Source organism: Terrapene carolina, unplaced genomic scaffold (assembly GCF_002925995.2).
Source record: "Terrapene carolina triunguis isolate 2854851 unplaced genomic scaffold, T_m_triunguis-2.0 Scaffold66, whole genome shotgun sequence".
In the NCBI taxonomy this organism is placed as follows: domain Eukaryota; kingdom Metazoa; phylum Chordata; order Testudines; family Emydidae; genus Terrapene; species Terrapene triunguis.
The window spans coordinates 54486328-54513905 of NW_020664417.1; the positions used below are offsets into that span (position 1 = coordinate 54486328).

The 27578-nt window shown below is 40.4% G+C and overlaps 1 protein-coding gene across 1 annotated transcript in view; it reads left to right on the forward strand.

Moving 5' to 3' along the window:
- The window catches only part of SCFD2 (sec1 family domain containing 2), a 283912-nt gene that overhangs the window by 246014 nt on the left and 10320 nt on the right, over window positions 1-27578 (forward strand). The window contains exons 6-7 of the mRNA XM_026648121.2: window positions 9661-9806; window positions 15244-15378. Coding sequence (XP_026503906.1) covers window positions 9661-9806; window positions 15244-15378 — 281 coding nt within the window. The remainder of the gene's footprint in view (window positions 1-9660; window positions 9807-15243; window positions 15379-27578) is intronic.

Here is a 27578-nt window from a genome sequence, read left to right on the forward strand (position 1 = left end):
GGGAGGGAGAGGGAGCAGCGGCGCGCGAAACGGCCGCTCGGGATCTCCCCCTCCCTCCCAGGTTTGAGAGCCTGGGAGGGAGGGGGAGACTCCGAGTGGCCGCGGCGCAGGCGCCGCTTCTCCCCCTCCCTCCCAGGCTCTCAAGTCTCAAGTCTGGGAGGGAGGGGGAGTAGCGGCGCGCGAAACAGCTGTTTCGCGCTCCGCGGCCGCTCGGGATCTCCGCCTCCCTCCCAGGCAGCAGCAGCGGAGGTGAGCTAGGGCGGCCGCGGCACATTTTTAGGGGCGGCATTCTGGCGGCATTCTGGCGCCGGCCATGCCGCCCCTAAAAATGTGCCGCCCCAAGCACAGCTTGTTTTGCTGGTGCCTAGAGCCGGCCCTGTGAGCACCCAACAGTTCCCACTGAATTTAAAGATCCCAAATCAGCAAAGTGCTTAGGCACATGCATATCTTTAAGCATGCAAGTAATTCCATTGAAGTAAATGGGACTACTCATATGCATGTTGTTGTGTTGTTCAGTGGGAGCCAAAGAGAGCCCTTCAGTGCCCAGCACTTCTGAAAATTAGACTACTTAGTTAGGTGCCTAAATACAGACTTAGATGCTTTAGTTACCCATTTTTTAAAAATCCTTGACCAAGTCTCAAATAGGAGGTGTTTGTTGTGATAAAAATAAACCACATATTGCATCTTTGCTGCTCACACTGCTAGTCCAAAAAGTTGCAGTGTTTGTTTTGGCAAGGTTTGAAGTCTGCCTCATGCTCCCTCCTCTAGTCACAGAAACCACATTCATGCCTTAATTTGAATTCCTTGATACTGTTGACTGCTCCAAAGTGTTTCTGCACGCTGTTTTGTTTTCATTCTCTATATGCTAGTCAGCCTGGAAACTGACATTTATAGAAGTGTAGAGTTGACCATCTCCATTTTGTGGCTTTTCAAGTGATCCCATTTGATTTCTTCTAAAGTTGTAATTCAACTGGAGTTTTATAAATAAGCCTGTATACAGACTTCAGTTTCCAAACATGTTTATATCAAATATTCATTTGTAATCCAGAGCAGAAAGAAGTAGTTTCTCCTCTTTCATTTCTACATCAAATCTATTGGTATTCTCAGTTTTTCTCTCTTTTCTGACATTTTTTCTCCATTGTACCCTGGTTTCCTTTCCTTTCCTTATCCACTCTGTTTACAGTATCTGTCTGTTTTCTAACATTCACAGTGTGTTATTAGTTATTATTTAAATGTCATCTATATGCTTGAGAAAGGAATGGCCTGAACACAGGATTCAGAGCCAGGAACTCCTGAGCTATAATTCTGACGGTGATGCTGAGCCCTTCAGTGCCCTCGGGTAGTTTCTGCCTCACTTTGGCCATCCTGCAAAGTGGTGTTGTGATCAGTTCATGTTTATAAAATGGTTTCTAAGATGAAAAATATTACATAGGAGCAAATTATTAGTGATTTTTAACTCATTAGATTTCTTTTCATTATTTGTGCTCAAATACTAATTACAACAGGTATTGTAATCAGTTTTGTCAGGGCACCCTCATTTGGAGTTAGACAGAGTGAAATCCTCCATTGAAGTCAATGGCAAAACTCCATTGACTTCAGTAGGATCAGGATTTCACCCCCAGTTCTCATTATTAGATATTGAGGCAGCATTGATCTATGTGTTCTCATAGATCTGATTCTCGTTTACTAAATAGCTGTGGGGGAAGAGGGAATTTAAAGTTCACACTTGAAAGCTAAATCCTATTTTGCAAAATCTTCCTCTTTTTCCCCACTTTGTTGGTTTTCTTTTCCTTCTAGCCACTCTTCGCTGCTGTCGTAACAGTCTGAGTCCAGCTCATCTTGACAGTGACTCAGTCTTTTCCATCTTATGGCTGTTCAGTGGCCCATGTGCAATAAGTTAGTGGACCTCAGTTTAGTTCCTTGGGGAAAGCTGTCAAAAGCACAAAAATTACTTCCACAGCTGGCACTAAATGGCACCTTTGTGGACAGTTTCAGCAGAGAAGCCGAGGGCTGAATGAACTTTGAGAATGAACAACATTCATCCCTAGAGGCAGGGCTGAAGTCTGTTGGTGAGCAGTGTGGAAAAGCTTACACTTGCATTGTCTAATATGTGCTCTGTAGATAAAATGGATGATTTCATTCTCCCGGGCTGTCAAGCTGATCCCTTTCCAAGCACTTAATTCACTAAGTTCTAATTTGTGTAATTAAATTCTGACTCTACATTTCTCCTATAATTTCAACTGGGATATAGTGGTATTCTTCACTCCCTGCCCTCTTCTAAACTGTCCTGCAGTGTCATTGAACAGTGTTAAACAGCTTATGGGTTTGACCCCAGCGAGGAGTGAATTAATTCTTATGTATAATTATGATTGTAAAGTATGCTGGGATCCATCAGGGCTGAAGGTGATATCCTATAAATACCACTTTAGTTCTGATTATTATGCCTCTTTTCTCCTAGCTGATAGGTATAAAGACCTGCATACATGTAATATGGATATTGAGATACACATTCCCTACATTTTTCTTAATAGCTTTCATGTTCTAATAAACTATTATGAAACATATGGGAGTGGAGGTGTGTGTGTATGTGTTTTTATATTAATCTGCTAGAAAATGAGAGGCATAATATTCCTCTAATACAAAATAAAAGAACAAATGTGAGATTTTCATTAGTTTAAGAAATGGTGCTGTGATCAGTGTCTTGGCCCTCTATTCTTTCTTTGTCTCTTGCTGATGCATAACAGTCCAAGTGAGCCAACTTTGCACATGTACAAAAAAGCAACATTCATAATGAGATCCTGGTGCTGGGATTTGTTGTTGTTCTGAGTGATGACTTTTATTTCAATGCATCATTTTGCTTGTGCTCTTAGAACAACTTAACTTTCCCACCAACCCAGTCGCACAGTTTTCAGGGGGGTTTGTTGGTTGTTTTTTGCAGGTACTTTATACGTTCACTTGTCACAATTCTGATGATGGCTGCACTATGCCTCAGTTGTTCTGAACAATGGCCCTACACTGTGAACCTCAGTGAACTCATGAGCTTTAAAAGAGTGTTTGATCTTTCCCTGAGTTTGCAGCCTTGAAAACAGCATTATCTTTATTAAGGGCATCTCTCAGAAAGAACATCAGCGTCATGCTAAATGGCAATGATTGTGTATTATTTTAGAAGAAACAAAAGCTTACTTATAATGCCTGTACTATATACTAACAGACACAAAGTATAGTAACAATGTGTGAAGGTGATTTTCCGATGCACAATGAGTCTTCTCTAAAGTCTCAGTTGGGAGTGTATTCCCGTAGAGGAAAATAAAGCAGTGACATACTTAAAGACTCACCGACAAAGCTGATAGGTTCACAGTACAGATCTATCTTGGGTCTTCCTTTAAAGTAGGTTTTTATTGATTTTTTCAGTTTTAGAAATCTGTCAAATAACAAACATATTACAGTTTGGTTTCTATAATTACTGTAGGTTAAAGAGAAGAACATCTCCATTTTTCTCTTGTTCTAAACTTTGTGTGGAAATCCACTGGTTCTAGTTCTCATAGTTCTGCTATTCACGAAAGAAAAGCCATGATATGACTCTGAAGGCAATCTAGGGAAAATCGAAAGTAGGCCAACACAAGGGCCAACCAGTGGCTGAATCCTGTTAGTTGCTGAATGAAAGCTGTGTGGTTCTGAACCCCCTCAACTCTTGTTAAAGTCAGTGGAAGTTGAGCAGGCTCAGATTAGCACAAAGTCTGAATGTCTTCTTCCTGTACAATATTAGAATTTTTACACGAATGCTACTTCTTGAAGATCTCCAATCCCATAGGCCATTAATAGGGATTTTCCCATTTTCACAAGTGGGGTTATTTTATATTTGCCAATAATAAGGCAATATCCAAAAATTTACCATAGTAGACAATCCTTTAAACTCCTTCCTCCACATGTAACAAGATTGATATGCTATTTTACCTTCCTTTTATAGTGAAAAATCAGTAACAGCTAAGGTTATTTTAATTAACACATGAGCTATACTTCAGCTAATATATTCCACTTCTGCATTATTGTAAAAAGGAACATATTTCTTGATAACATCAAAAAGCTAGAGTATAAAGGTTCTGTTCTTCTCTCCATACGCATACACAACTCCCACTGACATGAAAGGTGTGAATAGGGCGCGATTTGTAGGAGCATGTCATTTGTTCAACACAACTGCCTTTGTTTTCCTGATTTTTGGCAACAGATCAGGGCAAAGTTACTCTCATTTTACAGACATATTATAGTACAGCAAATACATAACAAGTTTCAAAGAACCTGGGATTTTTTATTAATGCCTAGTATAAGGGATTGAAAAACTAAAAATACATTTAAAAGGAGAAGAATATAACTGTCATGCTGCCAAATAGAAAAAAGGGGGACTTGATTTCCCCAGGCATTTGAGCTTTCTGGATCAACAGAGTCCCAAAACAGCCACTTTTCTGATGGACGGGGGAGGAGGAGCTCTCTCCTTCCCGCACTGTGTGGGCAACTGAGAAAGGCATGACAGACAAATGTTTTTTCTGTAGGCTCTGCCCCAGAACAGTGGAACAAAATACCAAATCCTTACTGTAGATCAAGAGTACATGAACCTTCATTGTCCAGCACAGGTCTGTACCCCCTCTTATCCCTGCAGCACTTCCTGTTACTCCATAATATGGTGGTGTGAGCATTTTTTATCTAGAAGACTATGGCCTGCTGGTGCCAATGTGCCCAAACCACTAACAAGGACAAAGCCAAACTCTGATTCCAAAGAGAACTATCTGAAAAAAGTCCAACTTGACTGGAGTTGTCTGATTTATTATCATGTGAATGGAGTTTTTTCCTGGTGGCACAGAAGGAATATATACCATTGAGGATAGCTGAAGGAAAGAGATTGGAGATGGCCCTGAAGTGGAACTCTGGATCCAAGCATTCTCAGACTCCAAACTGGATCCAAAACCTGGGAAATGCCAACTTCTACTTCTGGGTATGAAAGCAGAAAACAGGCACCCCTCCCAGTACCCCTCCTTTCCAAGGCACGCTTTTCATCACTTTTGTCTTCCCAGGACCCACAGGCCTTTACTTCAGCCCTATTTCTTCAGTGGTGCCAACTGTCCATTTCGTCCCACTTCAGAGAGCTATGAGATGAGGCTACAACCCTCTCTAATCACTTCATATATCAATTTGCACATTAGTTCTCCATCTCTCTCTAATGTGTATGGTGCACTTCGACAATCCAACATGCTAATGAAAAATTTATCCTAGAGCTTTGGATGCCTGTGGATCTAGTTTATAGCAGAAGCTTCTGATGCTGATACATTGAAGCTAGGGATGGTAACGTGGAGTCTGCGGGACTCTAAAGGTTGAAATGGTGGAATCTGAAAAACAATTGTTGTAACAGTTGAAAGAATGTCAGGGAGATGGTTTTCATAACTGTGTGCCTTAAAGTTATTTTAATCCAATTAGAATAATTGTTAGAATTGACTATATTCCATCCCAAGGGAGTTTACAGTGGTTTGTAATCTATACCCAGCTGTGCAGTATGCCATGGATTTCTAAATGTGAAAGAATATAGCTCTAAAATGGGAAAAGTCAGAGGAAGAAAATGATTGCTTGAAATCGAAGTACTCACTAAATACTTGTAATCAACCTGACTTAATGAAACCCTGAGCAGAATATTTATTATTAGCAAGTTTCTCTTTTTGAACTCCACAATGTAAATGTTTCTTATGTAAAGTATTTTCATAATATACGGTTTTCTTGGTGTCTCAGATTGCACACGTATTAGGTCACTGTAAATTGTCTTGAAGATTCTTGGCTGAATTTTTGGAATCTGTTTCTAGGCTGAACAGAAGGATTCCTTATTTCCTTTCCTGGAATCAGAAGTGCAATATAAAAATTAATGCTTCCTTTTTCATTTTAAAGCCAGTGAATCCTAGAAAGTGCACAGAAATTTATACGAAACAAATTAAAATAAATATTTCATAAAATAAGGTCCTTTTAAAATTCCATCTTTACAATGGGTAGAAGTTAAAGCTAGACAAATATCAAATTAGAAATATGGCATACATTTTTAACAGTGAGGATGATTAACTATTGGAACAAACTACCAATGGAAGTGCTGGATTCTCCATCTCTTGCAGTCTTTAAAGTAAGACTAGATACCTTCCTGGAAAGCATGCATTAGTCAAAAAAAAAAAAAAAAAAAACATTATTTGGCTCAATACACAAGTAACTAGATGAAATTATAGGGTCTGTGTTATACTGGACATCAAACTAAGTGATCTAATGGTCTTAAAATCTGACTCTGTTAACAGAAACTGTAAAAATAATGGGTACATGAAAAATCAATGTTTATAAATAAGATGGGTAGTTAGTCAAGTAATTAAAGGGCATGCAGTTAATCAAGAAATGCATTAACAACAGGTTGATCTCAACAAAGAAAGCAAAACAAGACATGCTGTGATTATGTGCCAAATGCAGAGAGAACAACAACCAAACAATTGCCAGGCTCAAATCAAAATAAATAAATAAACAAAGAGAACTGTGGCTAAGAAATATGAAAATAGAAGATTCAATAAAAGCAAAAGAACACAAAATGACCATTGCTAGTGTTTGCGACTGTCTTAGTGTATCTATATGGAGTCCCTATCCTGTGGCACCATATACATACAGGGCCTGATTCTCACTGCCTTTCCCCCAGTACAGTCATTCACACACATGCAGTGGAGCTGTAATATGCTGCCAAATAAGAACTCTCCACTCACAGACACTTGTGGTAGCATTTCATGCCCACTTTGCACAGGCATAAATGACTGCACAGAATGCAAGGCAATGGGCCCTCAGTGACTGGTCATTACATTTCAGAAGAAGTGGAGGGTGGAAAGTTTAAAAATTCTGATCTGAAGACGTTTTTGAAGTAAAAAAGCTGTCAATGGAAGAAGGAAGAAATTATATACAGAGCAGTCTCTGCTAATGAGAAAAATAACTATAAGAACACGACAATGGACTTTGAAATGACAAAAAATAAAATCTTAAAAAAAAAAAAAGGAAAATGTCCAAAGCAAAAGCAACGAACTTTGCCTCATGTGGTTTTGCTTTACCTGACCTTGCTTAACAAAGAGTGCTGAGGTTCACTAGCAAAAGAAAACATTCCAGATGTGTTTTGGCCAAAAGCGATGACTTTCTTCTCATAAAGGGTTGAAGAAAGCACTTTATACAAAGGAAAAATAACTTGTGCTAGTCAGAAAAAGCTTCCTTCTAGTGTTTACATAACAAGAGAAAGCTTGGCTCTTATGGAATTTAATATAGCGGAGAGAGGGGGACCACCCCCATCAAGGCAGATACATTTTGAGTACCCCACTGAAGTATTAGGACCCTCATTTTACTCACTGGGAAAACAAGACAGAGATTAAAAGGACATTGTCAATTTAAAATCTATCTGAATTTTTTTAGCTACTGTTGTTAGAAATAATATTAAAACTTACTACAGCTGACAGATATTAGAGAAAAAACTTTCCCCCCCCAGTTTATTTACTGTGTGCATTCAGTAGCACAAATTTGTGTATTTGGTAGTTTCACTATAGAATCAGTTAGGCTCCATTCCTACAAACACACACATGCTTAACTTTACCCACAGGAGTAGACTGATGTCTATGGGACTCTTCATGTGAGTAAAGATGTGGACATATATAACTGTCTGAAGGATTGGGGCCCCCGGCCTGTCATTGGTAGGAAGCAGGTGCACTTGTCAATTGAAAGATTAGGGCCTAAATTAGTTTCCGTGGCTGTGCAGATTGTTCACACAACAACAAGAGAGAGAGAGAAGCATGTTTTTAAAACAGGAAATGATTATTGTAGAATCACAGTAGTTTGCAGGGGGACTTGAACAAACACAGTACCTGAAACAGCTTTTCACTCACTTTTTAAAAATGGACTAGATTTCAAGTGACTTGCCCAAGGAGATTGAGTGAGTGTCAGTGTTGGGGTTAGAATGCAGGAGTTTCTGGCTCCCAGTCCCAGTGCATTACTAGACCACACAATGGCTATGAATAGTTAGAAAGCTAGATCCTCAGCGGTAGCACAAATGAAAATCCAATGGAGTGTTGCCCTGATATATCAGCTGTGGATCTGACCCAGATTCTTTTTCACCTAGTATTTGGACAAATAAAGAACCTGTTCCTTCAGTCCCAATACCAAATAATAATCTTGTAAGAATATTTTCAGCACTATAAAGTTCTTAATGTTTGCTGTGCAGAATACAGAGATTTGTGTGTCATTGGTGGTTTGACAGGTGATGATTCCAAAGGCCTTAATGTTAGGCATCTCTTTAAATCTACACAGTTTTGCTTTTCTTGTTATCTGTCTTTGCTGCATAGAAACATTTGGCCATTATTCCATTCATGGAAAACCAAAGTCTTTAGTATTGATTAAGCATTGTTACAAGACACCATCCCAAGGATGTAAGACACAATCCCAAGACACCATTCCTGCATATTGATGCATGTAGGCAGTCCTTCATGCCTAGAGGGAGCCCCACTTATGCCAGTGGGATTGCAGGCAGATGTAAGGGCCTGCCCATGTGGATCATATTGCAGAATCGGAATGTAAACCAGCAAAATAGAATGCACCCTGAGTCCCCAGTGGTAAATTATTTGTGAGGATGAGAGTTGGGGTTTGTCTTACACTCTCTGTATCCTTTACTATTAGAGGCAGTGGGGAGAATGATGAAGAAATGAGAGCAGAAAACTAGGCAGGGAGAGAGTTGTGCAGACAGTTGGCAGGACCAACAAGCATCTCAATATAAACAATGAATTGTCCAGTAATTCTCTAACTTGAGCTATTTAAGTTTAGGAAGCGCTGTTTCCATTCTTTTTTGCGATATGGGTCAGATGGTGTGGTGATTAGAGCCAAGGACTAGAATCCTTCCTTACTAAGTCCTGGGCTTACAACTGGATATGACTTGGGGAAATCATTTGACCATCCACTCCTTTGTGCCTCCACCTGGTGGAGAGAATTGGGTTAAAAAGTAAGACCTCAATGAAAATTAACGTTCACATCTTAGGTAGAGCTGCTTTAAGCAAATAAATTCAAAAAAATTATAGTAATTATGAATTAGTGAGGAACATATCTCCTTTTGGATAATACTGCATCTTCCTTGGCAATTCAGAATACTTGTCACTAAGTCATCCAGTTAGTTCTACACAGCTAAGAAATGGCTTCTTGGTCACTGGACTGCAGGCAAAGGGTCAGGTACTATGTTGTGAGTAAACTTCCTTGCACGATTGTGTCACAATGAGCAGACTGAAAAATGAAGGTGCTCCCTTTAACAGGGTTCTATCCCTTAAAGATCTAGTGACATAACTACCTTTTCTGCCTACTGTAGCAAACAGAATTTATGGTATTGATGTTAAATTGTTTCATAATCCAAGATGCATATGTAACTCATCCATTGTTGGCTTTGTTTACTCTCTAGGATTTGTGACTGCTTTACCGAGCTGTTCTATGCTGGGAGCATGTTGTATATACATGTTGATTTCTAAAGTCTAAAAATATTAAACTAATTTAAAATTTCTTCCTCATCATCTTTTTCCCACTGCTCATTATCAAAAAATGGAAAGACCTTTGTTCACACGGTCATGTGTTTCTGTATTGTTTCAGGCTGTGAATCATCTCTTCAACTGACATTTCAGAAGGCTACGGTTGCAGTGGACAATATCTTTAAGTCCCTCAGGGATGTTACAAGAGCTCGAATGCACATGAAACAGTTTAATTCTGTGTATGTCCCAGGAAGCAATACCTGTCAGGTAAGTAGATAATCCTTTTTCCATCTGTGTTATATTGTTCTAGCATATAGTCAAAATTACAGTTTCACAGATGTGACTAATTTACTTGTGTATGAATACAAAACATATTCTGCAACCCCACAGAATGTTTTTGGAAATAGGTTTTAGAACTGACCTAATCAGCAGCAGCCTCCTGAAGTCCTTAGTCAGTCCCGACTCAAGCAAACTCCCCTTGACTTCATTGGATTTCAGTGGGAATTTGCCTGAGTAAGGACTTCAAGATTTGGTTAACAATGATGTAGTGATATTGTATACAATTCATATGAGTGGCAGGGCTAGATCAAGACTACACAGGGCCAGAATCCACTACTGTATATTGAAATTATGTCTAGGTACCTACATGGGACTGTGTTTCAAAGTATTTTTTCTCAGATTTCCACAATTGCTGTAAAAATTGCCTGATAATACAGTTTCTGTTTAGTGAAAGTAGTGTGATTTTCTTTTAGCACAGGTCATCCTGACCAAAGCTAGTTCTCCCCCACCCCCCTAAATTACATAACTTCTTCAGTTGGAAATGGACATTTGCCACATGGAAAGCACATGTAGTAATTTAAGATTTTAAAAGACCATTAAGCTTGTCCCTGGTCTTTAGCCAGAAAGATTCCTTTGAAACTTCAGTGTACTGCAGACCAACAAATGGATAAAATTACTCTAGTGGTAAGTCAAACAATGCTGTGTAGCAATGGAACTTTGGCTATTACACAACATTGCTGAAGAGGTTGTGCAGTGGAAGAACTGTAGGAGAGGCAGGTGAAAGAGTGACAGGGATCAAGCTGCAATTCCAATGGCTGTCAAAACAGAAAACCTAATCCTGACATCTTCTGGCACTTATGACCAGAATGATGGCTGATATAGCGAATATAATCAGAATATTCATTAGGTAGCTCTGTGCAGAATACTCAGCATGATAAAAAAAAGTACTTCTGAAAGTTTCCTAGAAATGTAGTTAGCATCAGTATGTTCTTTGGTTTTAACCCACTTCTGCTCATTTAGGGCCAAGTCCTGGAACACCTTTTATGGAGGTAAAGGATCCATTAATTCCTTACAGCTGCCCAACCTAGCTCTGTACTGCGCTAGCTGATCATGCAGAAGGAGATTAGGAAGAGAGATGCAGATTCACTGTGGTCAGGATCTGTGGGGTGGCTGGGACATATACAAACAAGCTCTCCTTTTCTGTCAAGCATCTGTGGATGGATCCCAAGTCCTCTCCCCCCCGTGTTTAGTCGGTTTACTGCCATGCTACAGCTGCTACAAAGAGAGAGAGCTGGAGGGACCCAAGGTCCCTCTCCTTTTAAATGGAAAAGAACAAAAGTTACCATTTTATGAGTTAGAGCGCTGTGGGTTTTCTGAATAGAGGGATTTTTCAAAGTTACCACCAAGGAGTGATGTAATAGGGGTGCACACTTCTCTATATGTTGCTCCCAGTGCCTGTCAGTCGGAGAGGAGACACCCACTGCAGGGAATCAGGAGGCACTGCATTTCCAGGTGGAACAAAAACATGAACTGGTGGGAGGAGTTGAGTGGTTACTTGAGCATTATGCTCTTCTCTGGGTAAGACTATTGTTTACCGCCTCAGGTTTGATTAAGCCACCAAACAGAGCCCAGCCTATGGCTCCTTGGGCCAGGAGCCTAGCCTTAAAAACCCTAGTTTAATCTCTATTATGTACAGATAAAGTCCCCAGTCTTCAGCCCATCCTGCCAGGGGCCATGTCTATACTGAGATTTGAAACTGTGTTAGCACCTATGCAGGGTTCTTGATATTTCATAGACATTTTATCAGCATTGATATGTTTTGGGGCAGTTATTCTGATTGAGTTCATATCCCAAAATATACTGACGCTAACTGAGTTACTAGGAAACTTTAAAGAGGACTTTTCTTATCACTACAAATGTCCTGTATTAAACAAGCTAATGAATGTTTATGTAAAGTTAACCAATCAGTCATCCTCATGGTTACATGTGTCACAGGATTCCACAACTAACGTTTCTGCTCTGCCTGCTTTTGTAATTGCTGCTCTGTTCCTGTCATTTCTCATCCTGGTTACATACACAATTTTTGGTAACCTGGCCTGTCTATATGGGACAGGTCCACTTGTTAGCAACTTCCTAGCAAGAACTGTATTTAAACACAGTTTTATACAAAAATGTTAGCAGTGTCAAATCTCCAGACAGGATCTTAATGCAGGCATTAGGATATAAGTTCTTTGTTATTGTCAGTCTAATGTAGGAATTGAAAGAGATTACATTATTTTTTGAAAAGCATTGTAATTATTGTGGCCAAGATTTTAAAAAATGACTAGTGATTTCATGGCTCTCATTTTTTGGGTGGCCAGCCTGAGACACTCGAAGGGCCCTGATTTTCAGAGCATGGGTATCCAGGCACCCAAAATTAGGGCTGGCTAGAAAACAAGAATTCTGTTTTGCATAAAAATGTTGAGGTTTTGACGTTTGTTTTTGTTTCAGTGTGGAACAAAAATGTGACCTTTTGAAATTTTTCACAAAACAACATAAGGGAAAGAAAGGAAACGTGTCCCAGGAATAGCCGGTGTCTTGGTAGCTAGGGTCCTCATCTGGGAAGTGGGAGACCTAGGTTCAAGTCCCTGCTCTAAATCAGGCAGAGTGGGATCTTGAACCTGTGTATCCCACATTCCAGGTAAGTGCCCTCTCCTCTCCATTAGCAATTCAGGGGTGGATCTCTTTAGTAGTGCCATCCTGACCCTGAGAAACCTTCACAGGGAAATTTTCCTGTAAGCTGATATGCTCCATGAAACATTTTGGTTTTCACAAAATGGCATTTTTGGCTGGAAAGAAGTTTCAAAAATATTTTTACCAGCTCTTCCCAAACTCATTAGTCACTTTTGAAAACCTTAGCTGGTAAGTATTCATCTATGATGGCATTCAGATGATATCTATCGTCTATTTCATATAATAGGTTTCTGGTTAACTTTGGTTTTGATCTCTGCTCCAAATGTTTCATTTTTAATGCATTTCTATTGCTCATATGTGGCTTTAAGTGGATATTACATAGAGTTTTACACTGGAATGGCTCATTGGTAATGTAATATAGACCCTTTCATCTCTAGATCACCAGTTCAAATTCAGCCCAGGTTGATAGACACTGAAAGTTATCACCTGATAGCTATTTGGTGTACTATGAAAAGAATTTGTGGTTTCAGTCCATTCACTAATTGACAGCTGTCCATGTCACAAAAAATACCACTCCTCTCATCTATGTTGGTGTAAGGAAAATCAGACCCAATGTCTCAAAATGATTGAGGGCATGTTTACAGAGTGTGGGTGGTATTTGTGTTTTAATGTTTGGATGATATTCATATTCAGAGGGCTCTGATACTCTCATACTGAGACCTCTAAATATCAGATCTGAGTCTGAGCGCTTCCCCCACCACCTCTGCTGAAGATCACTTCTCTTCCTTCTAGAGGAGGATCCCTCTAATCTTAGATCATCAGAGGTAGTTTGCTGGACTTTTCCTGGGTCTTCAAAGGCAGCTGGCAGACCTCTCCCTCTTTCTGTCTTTTTCAAGGGATGACTAATAGGCTCACTGCACCCTAAATTTCAATTAGTATCTTCGGGGGAACAGGAAATGATTTACATCTTTAAATACTCCACCTGTACTGACCCCTTAACACTCGGAAGTTCAGACCATCCCAGAGTGTGCTAGAAACTCGGCCAACAGACAAGGTTTCCCATTGGTCCAATGTCACCTTGTGTGTCCTAGACCATATGAGTTAAAGGTGTAGCTTAGCAGGAGCAAGAGGAGTGCTTCCATGTGCTGCAGGGGGCAGGGACAGGCAGCACAGACCAGCTTTCAGTGAGGACATGCCACTCCACTAACCCTGAAGTTCTGGGAAGGGAACCAGCTGGCCACATCCTGAAGACAACAGAGATGAAGGGGTCTTTCCTTTCTTTTCCCCACATGGGAAACTACATCAGAATCTCAGCTTTCATTTAGAAAAACAAAACTAAGTTTTTTGCCATCATGTTTGTGAAGAAAACCAGTGAGTTTGCAGACAGCCTGAAGTAATAGCTCTGAGGGATGTGAACAGCTCTAAGATCTCAGCAGAGTGTTCACTCCAAGACTCACTAACTCCAGGCGGTTCTGCCAACACCACACAAACAGAAGACTCTGGGGAAAGTCTACACTAGAAACACTGCAGCAGTGCAGCTGCAGCTGCGCCGCTGTAGTGTAGACACTTACTACGGTGATGGAAGAGGTTGTTCTGTCAATGTAATAAATCTACCTCTCTGAGAGGCAGTAGCTAGGTCAATGGAAGAATTTTTCCACAACCTAGCAATGTCCACACTGGGGCTTAGGTCAGCTTAACTATGTCTCTCATGGGTGTGAATTTCACATGAGCAACATAGCTAGGTTGATCTAAGATTTAGATGTCGAGCAGGCCTTTGTGTGTGGCAAACATGCCCATCTAAGTAACAGACTGCCAGGAGAAGTACGTGGGTTCCCTCTACTGCCCCCTGACTCTGTGTGGGACAAGTGACCCGTGCTGACACTCCTGCTGCATCCAAAGGGATGGGGGCTCCTACTGCAATACCTGCAGGGGAAAGGGGCCCCGACCCTGCCACCATCACTCCAAATGGAGGGTTGGGTTGGGAGGACAGAACCACAGGAGGCTGCATGTCATTATGTTATTATGAACCTAGTGCCCCAGATTGTCTTAATCTGTCCCCGTTCTCCTATGTAGCTAGGAGGCAGGAGTGGCTGGCTCTGCAGGGAGGGAGATCATGGAGGTGCATGATCATTCCTCCAATAGCTCTTCCTGGTCTAGGAGTAGGGGCTGAATTATTATTTCACACTTTACGTGATATGACCTTCTCTAGCTACCAGGACAACCTGTTTCAAACACACTAAATTCTCTTAAAATAAACACATCATAGTACTCATTTCTGTTTAAGTGTTCAACAAAGCCACATGTCTCCTTGAAATTATGCCTTCTGGATTCGAGATAACTTACAGGTATGGTGACAGTTCGTTGCCCTCTCTGTATGACCCTAGAGGAGCTTTGGGTTGGAGAGAAGCCTAAGCCCATATGCTCTACTCTGCTAATAACAACAGCCTCAACTGGCCGCTTGACCTCTTCTCCCACAAGAATCTTCACACTTTTTTCCTTGCCTCCCTTTACACATGGAGTACACACAGCACCTGGGTAAATATTGCATTTTCAGTTAGTTGAGAATCCTGTGCATATCATTGCTATGTAGTGTTGCAAATACAGTTGTTGCTTCAACCTTGTAAATGTGTCCAATCAATTTCCATTCTGTGACAAAAGCTTTTGTTTCCTTTAATGGAAATGAAACGCTAAGAAAAGCAACTAGCCACAAGTACAGGCAATTTTATTTTCAGCACATGTTCTACTTTTGCAGGCCACTTACAAGCCATTACTGAAGCAGGTGGTAGAGGAGATATTCAGTTCTGATCGACCTGACCCTGTTGATATTGAGCACCTATCTGCAGGCCTCACTGATCTCCTGAAAACTGGATTCAGCATGTTCATGAAGGTAAAGCAACCATCCCAAGTTCATATATAAAATCTGCATCTGTCCATAGTTCAACATCTCAGCCATTGCTATTATATATGGTTGTGTATCACTTCCACTAGCTGCCCAGGAAGTGGTACGCAACTGTATTTGCCTTCATCATTGTAATAACTGGATGAGATTAATGCTCAAGAAAATGAAGACCTAATTATTCCAGTAATACATATACATATGTGTGTACATAGGTGTATATATCTATATGGAGAGATATAAATGTGTGTCTATTTATATTATTACACATGTGTATTTATTTCAGTTTTTAAAAACTATGTCAGAAAAGCAGCTCCTGAATTATGAACTTCCTGTATGTATCTTGACCAAGCTGTAACAACTCCATTTTGAAGGTGCAGCCTTTTGCCTTCTCCGTTGTCTGTTGCTTCCATGTTGGGCTGAAATTCAAAAGGCTGGTGGCAAAAGAATAACAAGAGAGGACCATTGACTTTAAGTGCTCTCCTATCAAAATGGAATAACTGTAAACAATAGATTGGCTCCCAACCCAGAGAACTATTTAGCCAGGGAGAGGTCATCTTGGCAACAAAGGCAGCAGGCAGGAGGCTGTGATCAGTCGGGGAAGCTGAGGAGGATGTCACCTGACAAAGGGGGCAAAAAGTTATAAAAGGGGCAAGAGCTGCTCTTCTAGGGGCCATGTTTCTCCAGCTCAAGATGAGGGAGGGGTAACCCAACCTGCAGAAGCCTGGGTGAGGCAGGGGACCCTGCCTACCCTCCTAAACGCAGATAGTCTCCAAGGACTCCCAAAGGAAGGAGGCGCTAGTGAGGGGTATTGCGGTTAGGGAAGTTGTGTTCTATATGATCTGTTCTTTCTCTTAGGCATTTATGATTAAGTACAAGAGAGCGGTGGTATTAGAGTTTGTGCAAAGTGCCTCTGTGTGTGTGTGTGTGTGTGTGTGTGTTACATGCTTCGCTACTGCCATGTGCCTCCTGAGAGAGTTAAATGGTAAACCAGAAGGCTCACACTTTCGGGGTAGTCCTGGGAGAGGGTGTGTTTAAGCAATAGGGGAAGCTGAAGGGTCAGCATTGAGCCCAGGAGCTAGGCAGCTGGACAAGGGGTTCCAACTGTCAGGAGGGAGTGTTAGACACAGGGTCTGCAATCCAACAGTGTGCCTAGGGACCCCAGAGACAGTAGCATAGCTGGGGGGGAGCAGGGTGCTTCAGTCGCTCCGGGTCTTCGGCAGCAATTCGGCGGTGGGTAATTCGGCACGGCGGGTTCTTCGGCAAGACTTGGGGGTTTTTTTTTTTTCCTTTTTTTTTCTTTGCTGCTTCGCAGTGGGTGGCGCCTTTTTTTCTGTGTTCACTCCCCCTGTTCTTAGTACCTGGCTACACCGCTGCCCAGAGACTGCCCATTCAGGCTCCAGGAGTCTTAAACCACCCAGTGATCTAGAGGCTTGGATTCCCCTCTCAGCCATCTGATGGGCAGCTGCCAGGGGGTGCCTAACCAGATCTGTGACAGGAGGATGAGCATGGGTATTATTATGCTGGAAGGTGTTAATGGGTTCCATCAACCAGCTGTTTGATCTATACACAGTTGCAGAAGCAGTTAATCTGTGGTTCTGCTAACCAAATGCCAGGGCTACGTGTGTTTCCATTTTCCCGTCATTCAGTTTTCCAATGTTTCCCAAAATCAAGAGGTTCGGCTCTGCCTAGAACATTCCCTGAAATTTTGGAATTGGTTGAATGTGGCATTCAAAAGGTATTGTTTTAAATACAGACAAACAAATAGAAATGTCAGAGTTGAGTGTAAGACCTCACAAGCTCTGCCAAAAATGCTTTGTACTTGCTATCAGTGTATAAGAGGATTCTTGTTGTGTTAGTTTAGAGTAAATTATTATCAGCCACAAAGTGTAACATGCCTTTATTTTTTTGCCTGATTTTCATGTCTCTATCCCACGATTGTATCTACATTTACAAAAGAGCCAGCTGCCTATTTAGGTGCCTAAATGAAGTGGCCAGATTTTCAAAAGCGCTTAGCACCCAGCAGCTTCCATTGTACTCAGATCCCTGATACTAATGTCACTATGTATAAAATAGGGCTGTCAAGCTATTAAAAAAATTAATCACGATTAATCACGCAATTAAAAAAATTAATCTCGATTAATAGCGCCATTAATTGCGCTGTTAAAAAATAATAGAATACCATTTATTTAAATATTTTTGGATGTTTTCTACATTTTCAAATATATTGATTTCAACAACAACATAGAATACAAAGTGTACAATGCTCTCTTTATATTTATTTTTATTACAAATATTTGTACTGTAAAAAAAAAAGAAATAGTATTTTTCAATTCACCTCATATAAGTACTGTGGTGCAATCTCTTTATCACGAAAGTTGAACTTACAAATGGAGAATTATGTACAAAAAAATAACTGCATTCAAAAATAATACAATATAAAACTTTAGAGCCTACAAGTCCACTCAGTCCTACTTCAGCCAAAGGCTCAGACAAACAAGTTTGGTTACAATTTTCAGGAGATAATGCACCCCGCTTCTTGTTTACAATGTCACCTGAAACTGAGACCATAGCATTGTTGTAGCCGGTGTTACAAGATATTTACATGCCAGATGCGCTAATGATTCATATGTCTCTTCCTCTTCAACCACCATTCCATAGGACATGCATCCATGCTGATGATGGGTTCTGCTCAATAACGATCCAAAGCAGGGCGGATCGACGCATGTTCATTTTCATCATCTGAGTCAGATGCCAGAGGGTTGATTTTCTTTTTTGGTGGTTCAGGTTCTGTAGTTTCCGCATGGGAGTGTTGCTCTTTTAAGACTTCTGAAAGCATGTTCCACACCTCGTCCCTCTCAGACTTTGGACGGCACTTCACATTCTTAAACCTTGGGTCGAGTGCTGTAGCTATTTTTAGAAATCTCACATTGGTACCTTCTTTGTGTTTTGTCAAATCTGAAGTGAAAGTGTTCTTAAAATGAACATGTGATGGGTCATCATCCGAGACTCCTATAACATGAAATATATGGAAGAATGTGGGTAAAACAGGATGTGGGAGACATACAATTCTCCCCAAGGAGTTCAGTCACAAATCTAATTAACACATTATTTTTTTAACAAGCATCATCAGCATGGAAGCATGTGCTCTGGAACGGTGGCCGAAGCATGAAGGGGCATACGAATGTTTAGCATATCTGGCACATAAATACCTTGCAACGCCAGCTACAAAAGTGCCATGCGAATGCCTGTTCTCACTTTCAGGTGACATTGTAAATAAGAAGCAGGCAACATTATCTCCCGTAAATGTAAACAAACTTGTTTGTCTTAGTGATTGGCTGAACAAGAAGTAGGACTGAGCAGACTTGTAGGCTCTAAAGTTTTAAAATGTTTTGGTTTTGAGTGCAGTTATGAAACAAAAAAAATCTACATTTGTAAGTTTCACTTTCACGATAAAGAGATTGCACTACAGTACTTGTATGAGGGGAATTGAAAAATACTATTTCTTTTATTTATCATTTTTACAGTGCAAATATTTGTAATAAAAATAATATAAAGTGAGCACTGTACACTTTGTATTCTGTATTGTAATAGAAATCAATATATTTGAAAATGTAGAAGAACATCCAAAAATATTTAATACATTTCAATTAGTATTCTATTGTTTAACAGTGCGATTAATCATGATTAATTTTTTTAATCGCGATTAATTTTTTTTAGTTAAACGTGAGTTAACTGTGATTAATCAACAGCCCTAGTATAAAGATACACTGTCAGGGTTGGAAGACCTAAAACTAGCCCACAGTTCTTTGCCTCTGGAAGATCTTTCCACACCTGTGTGATTTCTGAAAAACAATCCATGCTGTAACTCAAAGAAAGAAAGAAAGAGAACAGACATTCCACTATCAAAGTGTATAAACGAGCTGGTGCTCACATGATGTTTGAAATGACTGGTTTTATTTACTGGAGATTTCCCTGTAATTCACACCTGCATTTATTTGATTTTATTTGCTTGTTTATTTTTTTTATTTTTGAGGCAAGAACATAAATTACAGGTTTCAGAGTGGTAGCCGTGTTAGTCTGTATCAGCAAAAAGGAGGAGGAGTACTTGTGGCCCCTTAGAGACTAACAAATTTATTTGAGCATAATAAATGTATTAGTCTCTAAGGGGCCACAAGTACTCCTCATTCTTTTTGAACATAAATTAGTTTTTCTAAAAACATATGTGTGGTCTCCAGAAAGTATAACATTCAGATAGAGCCATTTTCAACATTGACCAGTTGCTAGGTCTACCCAATTGTTGTTGTTATTACACTAGCACCTATATGCCATCTAAGTCGAGGTCCCATTGTGCTAGGTGCTGTACAGTCATATACCAAAATCGGTCTCTTCTCCAGAGAGTGACAATCTCAGGCCACACTCCTGCAGCTGGACCTGTGCAGGCAAACCCTGAAGCCTGCGTAGAGCCCCATTGCTCCATACTGACATAATGGTGAATTCCCATGGATTGCTTAAGGCAAGATGTAACTTGTTGAGGGGGCACTAACTAATGGGGTTGAGGAGGGAAAAGAGTAGATGAAATCCTTGAGAAACGGCAGGAAAGGGAGGGAGTTATGGGCATAGCCAGTGACTGAGCTGTAAGTTGACATCTCCTGAAATATGGTTTTTTTTTTTCTGGAAAATGTGAGATACTAAAAGAGATTTGTAATCATACATGTGTTCATTCTTTCAGTAGTTGTCATGAATCATTCTCTGTTGTTCTGCCAAGGGTCTCTTCTGTTGGTTGCTCTGGTCATTTTTCATCTGTCTGCTCAACGTTTTAAGAATCAGTACCCAGTCACCAGTTAGTCTTTCAAAATGCACTGTATCAACAAAGCTCTCTTCATGCCGGAATCACCCATGTCAGTAGGGCAAGCAGTTGCTTTGACTCCAAGATATTATTGTTAGTTACACAACACCAAGATATGCCTGGCATTTTACAGGCAAATAAGACAGTGTAATCAATATGCTCCCCTGCAAGACTCACCGAGTTCTGTTACAGTTCAGCATTTATGATATCACACTTTCTTCCATGATAAATTATGATGTCACAGACACTTTACTGGGACATCACTGAATGAAGCAAGTGAATTATAAAGGAGAGCACTTTTTATGTGCACCCAGATATGGGAACCAGCTATGATGAGTAAGGAAATACTTCTATACATGTTAGTTAGATTGGATTTTGTTAAAATTATGTTTTTCTAAAATTTACTTGACTGTGTCATGGTTCTTAAAATGATGAAGAAATTAAATTACCTATCAGCGTATAATTGGTCAATATAATTACCAGGCTAACTCTCTAGTCTCCTGATTGCACTCTTGTCAAATGGGGGGGCGGGGCGGGGAGGGAGACACTTTCACAAAGTGTGGAAAAAGAAGAAAGGGGCAAGGATATGTGAAAAGAAGATCTTACCACTTTTCTCTGTCTTCTCTCATGTTTATCTCCTTTCTTCTATTTCTGTCTTCTCTGCTTTTCTTTTTCTTCTCCACCCCTCACCCGCTGTTTTGCCCCTTCCTTTTGGGGAAGCCCAATTAGTGGAATTCAGATCAAGGTTTGGGTACCCTCCTCTTCCATCTAAGTATAAGACTGTTCTGATTTGTGTTTCCAGATCAGAGAGAGATCCTTCGTTCAAACCCCTCCAATTTCAGGGATATTGGAAATGTGTTGATCTGTTAAGTGGGATGAACAAAAATGTATCGATATACAAAAGTAAAAGTGGAGCATTTCTGGGGAACGTAAAAAGTGCTGCCTTTTGGGACCTCAGTGTAAATATAACAAAACTGTGGCCTTATTCTTCTGCTGCAGGTTGTGAGTAATGGGAGTTGCTCAGACCTTGCAATGAGAGACTCAGAACCCCCGAGAATATATTCCATCACATAATATATGAGTTTGGTAGCAACAGCCTTGCAAGAAATGCTTGCCGTTTGCAAGAGTGACCCTCCAAAAAGCAGGTGTATTTGGGGTAGCAAAAGTAGTATCGAGTGGACAATTAAACAGACAAATGGACACACCCAAACAAACATACATTCGTTAATTTTCTCTCTTCCCTCCCCCTCCATACTCTCCCCCCCCCAAAACTCTCCCCTTGTCTGTGAGAAAGACAACTTTTAAAGCCTTCATAATCTATGTCACTGTTTTCTCTTGTCTTTGAGTCATTCTAGGCTTTTAAGTTTTCTTTTTATGGTCTTAAATGCCTGTATATCTGCTAGTAATATAAAGCAAATATAAATGCATAACAGATGTGCAGGTATGAATATTTCATGCACACAAAACTGTCTTCGCTTCCTTCACATTTTCTCCTCTGCATGTTGTTTAGACCTGTGGCTGGGTGCTGCATTACAATGTGAGAGATTCTGAGCCAGCCAGTGATCTGTATTCATCACATAGGAGATGTTTCACAGATTTCCCCCTTTTTGCATGATTATCACGTTCTGTGATTATTTCACAAGCAGCCTGAAATTTGTTGTCCCTTAAATGTGTGACAACTCAAACAAATTAAACAAGTGGAGTTTGATCATTAAAGTTACATTTGGTGAGTTGTTATGTGTTAAGAGTCCAGCCAAAAGCAGCCTCTCCTAGCCCATGTCCAGTAGAATACACCACCCTCCTGGACTCTACAGCCACGCTCAAAGGGACTAGTTCTTCATTTAGTTCACATCTGCCTAGGACAGTTATTTTCCATAGAGGAATGTGTGACCTTGCTTTCTCAATTGCGTTCATTAGGAACATAACATCTGGGGACATGCCGAGCATGCTGGATGACTCAACAGTAGTCAGCCAGGGAAGGACCCAACTACATATTACCATGCTCAGTGTATCCCCTTGCCTGGCTGAATATTTGTTCAATCAGAGAAGATTAAAGATGTCACTCACCCAATAGTTGTGTCTCTGGCTGACATGTCTGTTCTGGAGCTCAGCCAAGGAGATAGGGAAGGGCTCCTTTGTGTCTAAGATTCCTCCTTCTCTAGTGGTACTCCAAACCAAATGGTGATTTAAAGAGGACACATTTCATTTATATCAATTGCTTTATACAAGAGTGCTCAGCTACGTCCCTACTTCATTCATGGGCAGGAGAGATTCCCCTAATAAATGGGTGCTGTCTTTATTCTAACTTGTACTCCCAAGGCCGGAACTTGGGAATATCTTCCCAGAGAGCTTTGCAAGTGGGTTACTCCGATGGGTTGTGTGGCCCCAGTGAGGTGGTTAAAGACAGGTATGAGGGAGTGTGAGATGGAAAAAGCTCAGTTCTTTACATTCTCTTAACCACCAAACCACTCCACAACTTCCTACAGAGGAGCTTTTCCCTTTTAGCCATTCAGGGTGGGTTTTTCTCTCCATTGCATTGACAATCCCACATCACTGTCCACCTCTGCTCGTGTTCTGCCCAGAAGGCTACAGAATTGAGCTCCTCCTGCATCTTTTTTTCCTATTAGGGATATTCAAAAATATTTTCCCTCCCTCCATCTCATGAGTCACAGCTTTCAAGGGGAGGTCCTATCCCTAGTGTCCAGCCCAGTTACTCAGCTGGGTGTTGAGCATCTTTTGGGGAAAAGGAGGGAGAAGGACTTCTCCTAGACCAAAGGACAGTGGCTGGAGTAGCCTCCATGGTGTTAGAGGCCCCCTGTCTGAATGGTCGGGGGGAATGTCTGGGGGATCTGTGCTGTGATGGATCCTCCCGCCCATCTCTGCCCCCTCTGTGGACAGCTGCACACGGGGATCCCCTTTGGAATTGGGCTCACAAATCTCATCTCCCATACACCCAGCAGAACCGTACCAGTTCGGCTACAGGAGGTACCTCCACACCACAAAGAAGGGCAGGGATTTGCCCCTTTGCACAGATGCCTGAGTGAGTTTTTTTGATTTAGCTCTAAAACTTACCTCTGTGCTGCACTGAAAGAAAAGCCTTGCATCCCAAGACTATTAGATCGACAGAATAACAGGTTTGTTTTGCGGCAGAGTGCAGCAGAGGCCTATACCGCTACAGCCACCTTTTCTGCATTTATATTTCTTGGTGTTAAATTATAGCCTCTGAGAGTTGCTTTTTTTTCAGCAGTTGATTCAAAGAACTTTGTATCCTGCCAGAGCATGAGGTCTGTTCTCATTTGAATACTAATGGTGTGTTGTGTAAAACTATTTCATTTATTAATGATATTTTATTACCTTGGAATGTTGTTTGGTATAGTAGCTGCTGTTTATGGATAGATATGTAATCAGGGTCAATAACTTCACTTTAATCAGTTCTTAATCGCACTTCAGTTTTGCTCATTCTGTATGAAGAACCATATCATTGGACACAATAAAATGGCTCTTGGCTTACACATATCCCAGAATATCTCTTAGTGGGCCTGCCCCATATGTTTTATATCAATAGAAAATGGGTATGCATGATAACTCTCAGCCTTTTGTTTTTCCTGACCAGAGGCTCAGCTATTCAGATATCCAGATCCCAAATTAACTCTTCCACCATGCTAGCTGATGCATAACTATCAGTGCAAGCCAAGGTACTGGGCCAGATCCTCATCAGAAATTCATTGGAGTCAATGGAGCTGCACTGGTTCACACTGGTTGAGTATCTGATGACGAATACTGTATAGCCCAGTGAAGAAAAAAAAGAATAAATTATTAGAAATGCTTATATAGAGAGCTGGGTAAAATGTTTATAATTAAAATTCATTTAATGGAAAATCATCTGTTAGATGGATGTTTTGCAAAGTTGATAACAAGCGATTTTACTTAGTCTTAAATTTTCTGACAAAATTCAATGCAATTTTTTTTTTAATTTTAAAGTGATTATGACACATTTCCATTTTACTTTTTCCAATTTTGATCTGGGATGGTTGGTTGTGATTGGTCACAGAAGTGATATATTAGGTCTAGTTTCCTGGTTGCCTGAGCTCTGACCCTTCTGGGTTAGAAGAGTTATTCTGACTGATTTTCTTAGAGGAAATGGCTGCATTTTTGTGACCTCTAAATTAGTAAAAACAAACCTGTCAACTGAGCCACTCCCTGCTGGAGTTGGGAACCTGCTTTGCCTCCCCATTTCATGTGGTCCATACAGTGTTGTCAAGGGGCATTGGCCCTTCCTGATGATCCCCAAAACACACCAAAGGGAAAGCACTCCAACCACTAAAGTCCCTAGGAGAAAATACCAGGACTGGCAATTGTAGGGACAAAGGTCCTCAGGACCAGCTAGGTTCAGATAAGTATCCAAACTCCCAAGATTCCTCCTTCACTAGATTTATTTGATAGCTTGGCTATGCTGATGTAATTTTACAATATGCTTGTATATGTAGTCTGGCTTCAGTGAAGCTGATTCACCCTGCATCTTTACCTGTGATTTGGTTACATTAATGCTGGGATTTTCATGTTTATTGTATTCTCCTCGTAGTTATAGTATACTAGTCTTAGGAGTATTGGGTACACTATAGAATCCTGGTGGCACATAGGCTGGCTTCTCTGCTGCCATGCTATATCAATAATGCCAGCAACCATAACCATCACGCTTGCAGTGTCAATCTCACTTCTCATACTTTATCTGCCCAAACTTGTGGTGTAAAGTTATATGTCTTGTCCATGATATTTGCAAGACCTGGGCCTGGTATGTATTCCTGTGCTACTTCTGGAGGTGGAGCCAAAGTGCATGTGTCCCTCGCCACTTCTGTCACCATCTCACTAAATACGCATCTCTGCATGTGCCTCTGAGAGGAGACTTTCTGTGCATTACCTTGTCTTCTCCTGTCTTCTCTCCACCAATCTAAATTACCAAAGATGGTTGCCATGGTAATTTCTAATGATTTTTAGACTGGGGCAAAATTTCTAAATCAAGATGTTTTGAAGTGAATTTCTATAGGTGATTTGCAAAACATTTTGGGATCACTGACAATTCATATTAAAAATGAGATTTTGAGGACTTGAAAACCTTGTGAAACAAACTGGTGAAAAGTGTGTGCTATTTTGGGAAAGGAAAAAAAACTCCAATTTTAACTAGGCATAGTTTGTAGAAGCATGACAGAATGTGTGTTGCTTTTTGTTACAGTTCATTTTTATTCTTCTTCTGTAACACAGAGTTGAGTTGTGTTTAGCCACATGGAGCTAGCCTCTTCAAAAGAGAGAGCCTTGGGTGGTTGTATTATCAAATGGAAATATGTTGGCAGAAACCCACATTCTTAACAAGCCAAATATTTTGTACCCAAAGTATTGTCCTCTTCCAAAACACTTGTGCTTAGCATAATAAAATTACAGGTTCCAAACCCTTTTCATGGCAACTTTAATTTAATTTAGAGCTTGCATGCCTAATAGTTGGTATTTTTTAATATGCATTTCTGGAATTTGTGGTTTGAATTTCAGTTTTCTGAAAAATAATACATTTTATATATGAACCATGTGTTTGGATAGAGGCTTATTTTGACGGATGGAAATGATTTGTCAAATATTTTCTCCCTTTCTATATCCATGAAAGGTTACGTTAGGTAACCTTATAATAAGTTTCCAGATTTATACGTACATGTTTACAATGAGTTTCTTAGTCCCTTGATAAAGTTCTTAAGGAGGACATTCTGATGTGAATATCTAAATTTTAAATTCTTCAAATCTAACTCTTTGATCACCACCTTTGTTCTGTGTGGCAACTAAAATAACACTAGGAATTGGGGAGCAGCCATGTACAGTTTGTTCACAGCTAGCCTTTGGACTGACATCTTAAAGCTAATAGTTCTTATACTGCATAGGAGTACCCTAGCACAAGCGCTTTGGCCAACATTCATGTTTACCATCTTTGTGAACAGTTTGTTCTTCAGTGTTGTGGCAGTTGCCCATGCAGTTTGCTGTAAACTCCCTGTAATACTCCAGCACCTAAGCTATTTTATAATCCTATCTGGCCTACTTTTTACTGGACTGTTTAGACCTTACTTGAACTCCTGACAGTATTTGTAATAAGAATGGATTTGGTATTTTAATTTAGATAACAATATATTTTATGCAGCCATTGTTCAGCATTGGGAAATTAGGGAAAGCCTGTGTACAGGTTAAAAATGAGTTATATTGACTTAATGGTGGTTTGTGGATTTCATTGGAAAGGAGCTGCATGCAGTTCTTGAATTGGGGGTATGCAGGACTATGTGATAACCATACTTGTCCCTGCTGCCAGCAGAATAAAGATGAATGAGGGAAGGCTAGGAGAGCAAACAACATACATACACACAGTGTTCAGGCACTGGCTGTATGTAAATTATCTGCCCTAATTTTAAACTCCTGAAGAGCCAGCCCAAGAGCTCTGCACCTGGTAGCAGCACTTGATCGAGACCACTGCTTTATCAAAGGCGGTTTGCTTGGAGAGCTTGGAAACCTTCTGCTGGTTTCAAAGGGAAAAGCCACAGAGGGAACCTCCTCTTCCGAAGACTGCCAGTCAGCTCCAGAAGGGAAATCATGAACTGGACTGCTGGCCAAGAAACTGCCCAAGGACTAAATATAGGACAGGCACAATAAAGAACAGAGGAGGAGCTGTACTCCGGGGAGCTGGAGCCACCAGGATCAAAGAGAGATGCCGTGGGTGGTAAAAGGAAATGGAACCATGCTCCACCCAAACATAGATTGCTACTTTCATTTTATAGAATGATGCTGGCAAAAACAATAACGAAAAGAACAAATTAAGCTGTTCTCAGTCCTCAGAGCCAAACGTTTTGAGCCTCATGCATAGGAACGTGGTGTTATAACAAGAGGGATTGTGATGGTTCCACTGGCATCATGTCCAAAGGATCTGCTGAGTCTGACCCAGGACAATATCAGTGGAACTGTCCTATCAATACATAACTCTAGAAAACAGCAAAATAAGCAAGTTAATTGAGCCAGTAGAATTTGTTAAATGAAAACAATGAAAATGACGATGAATATTTGCATTGTTTTATTTATTGATTTTTTTAAATGAAAACAATATTTTATTTGGTCTTAAACATCCCATACAGAGGTTGCAACCCAAACATTGCAGCATTGTTCTACTGCAGGAGAGCGCCAACATGAAACTGTCTAGAGACTCATTTGAAATTAAAGTAGACCTGACTAATCTAGTTATGTTGGATGAATTGCAAAGAGTAGTTAGTCTACAAAGCACATTAGACGTTTGTAATTCAGATTTCACAAAACATAAAAGCTG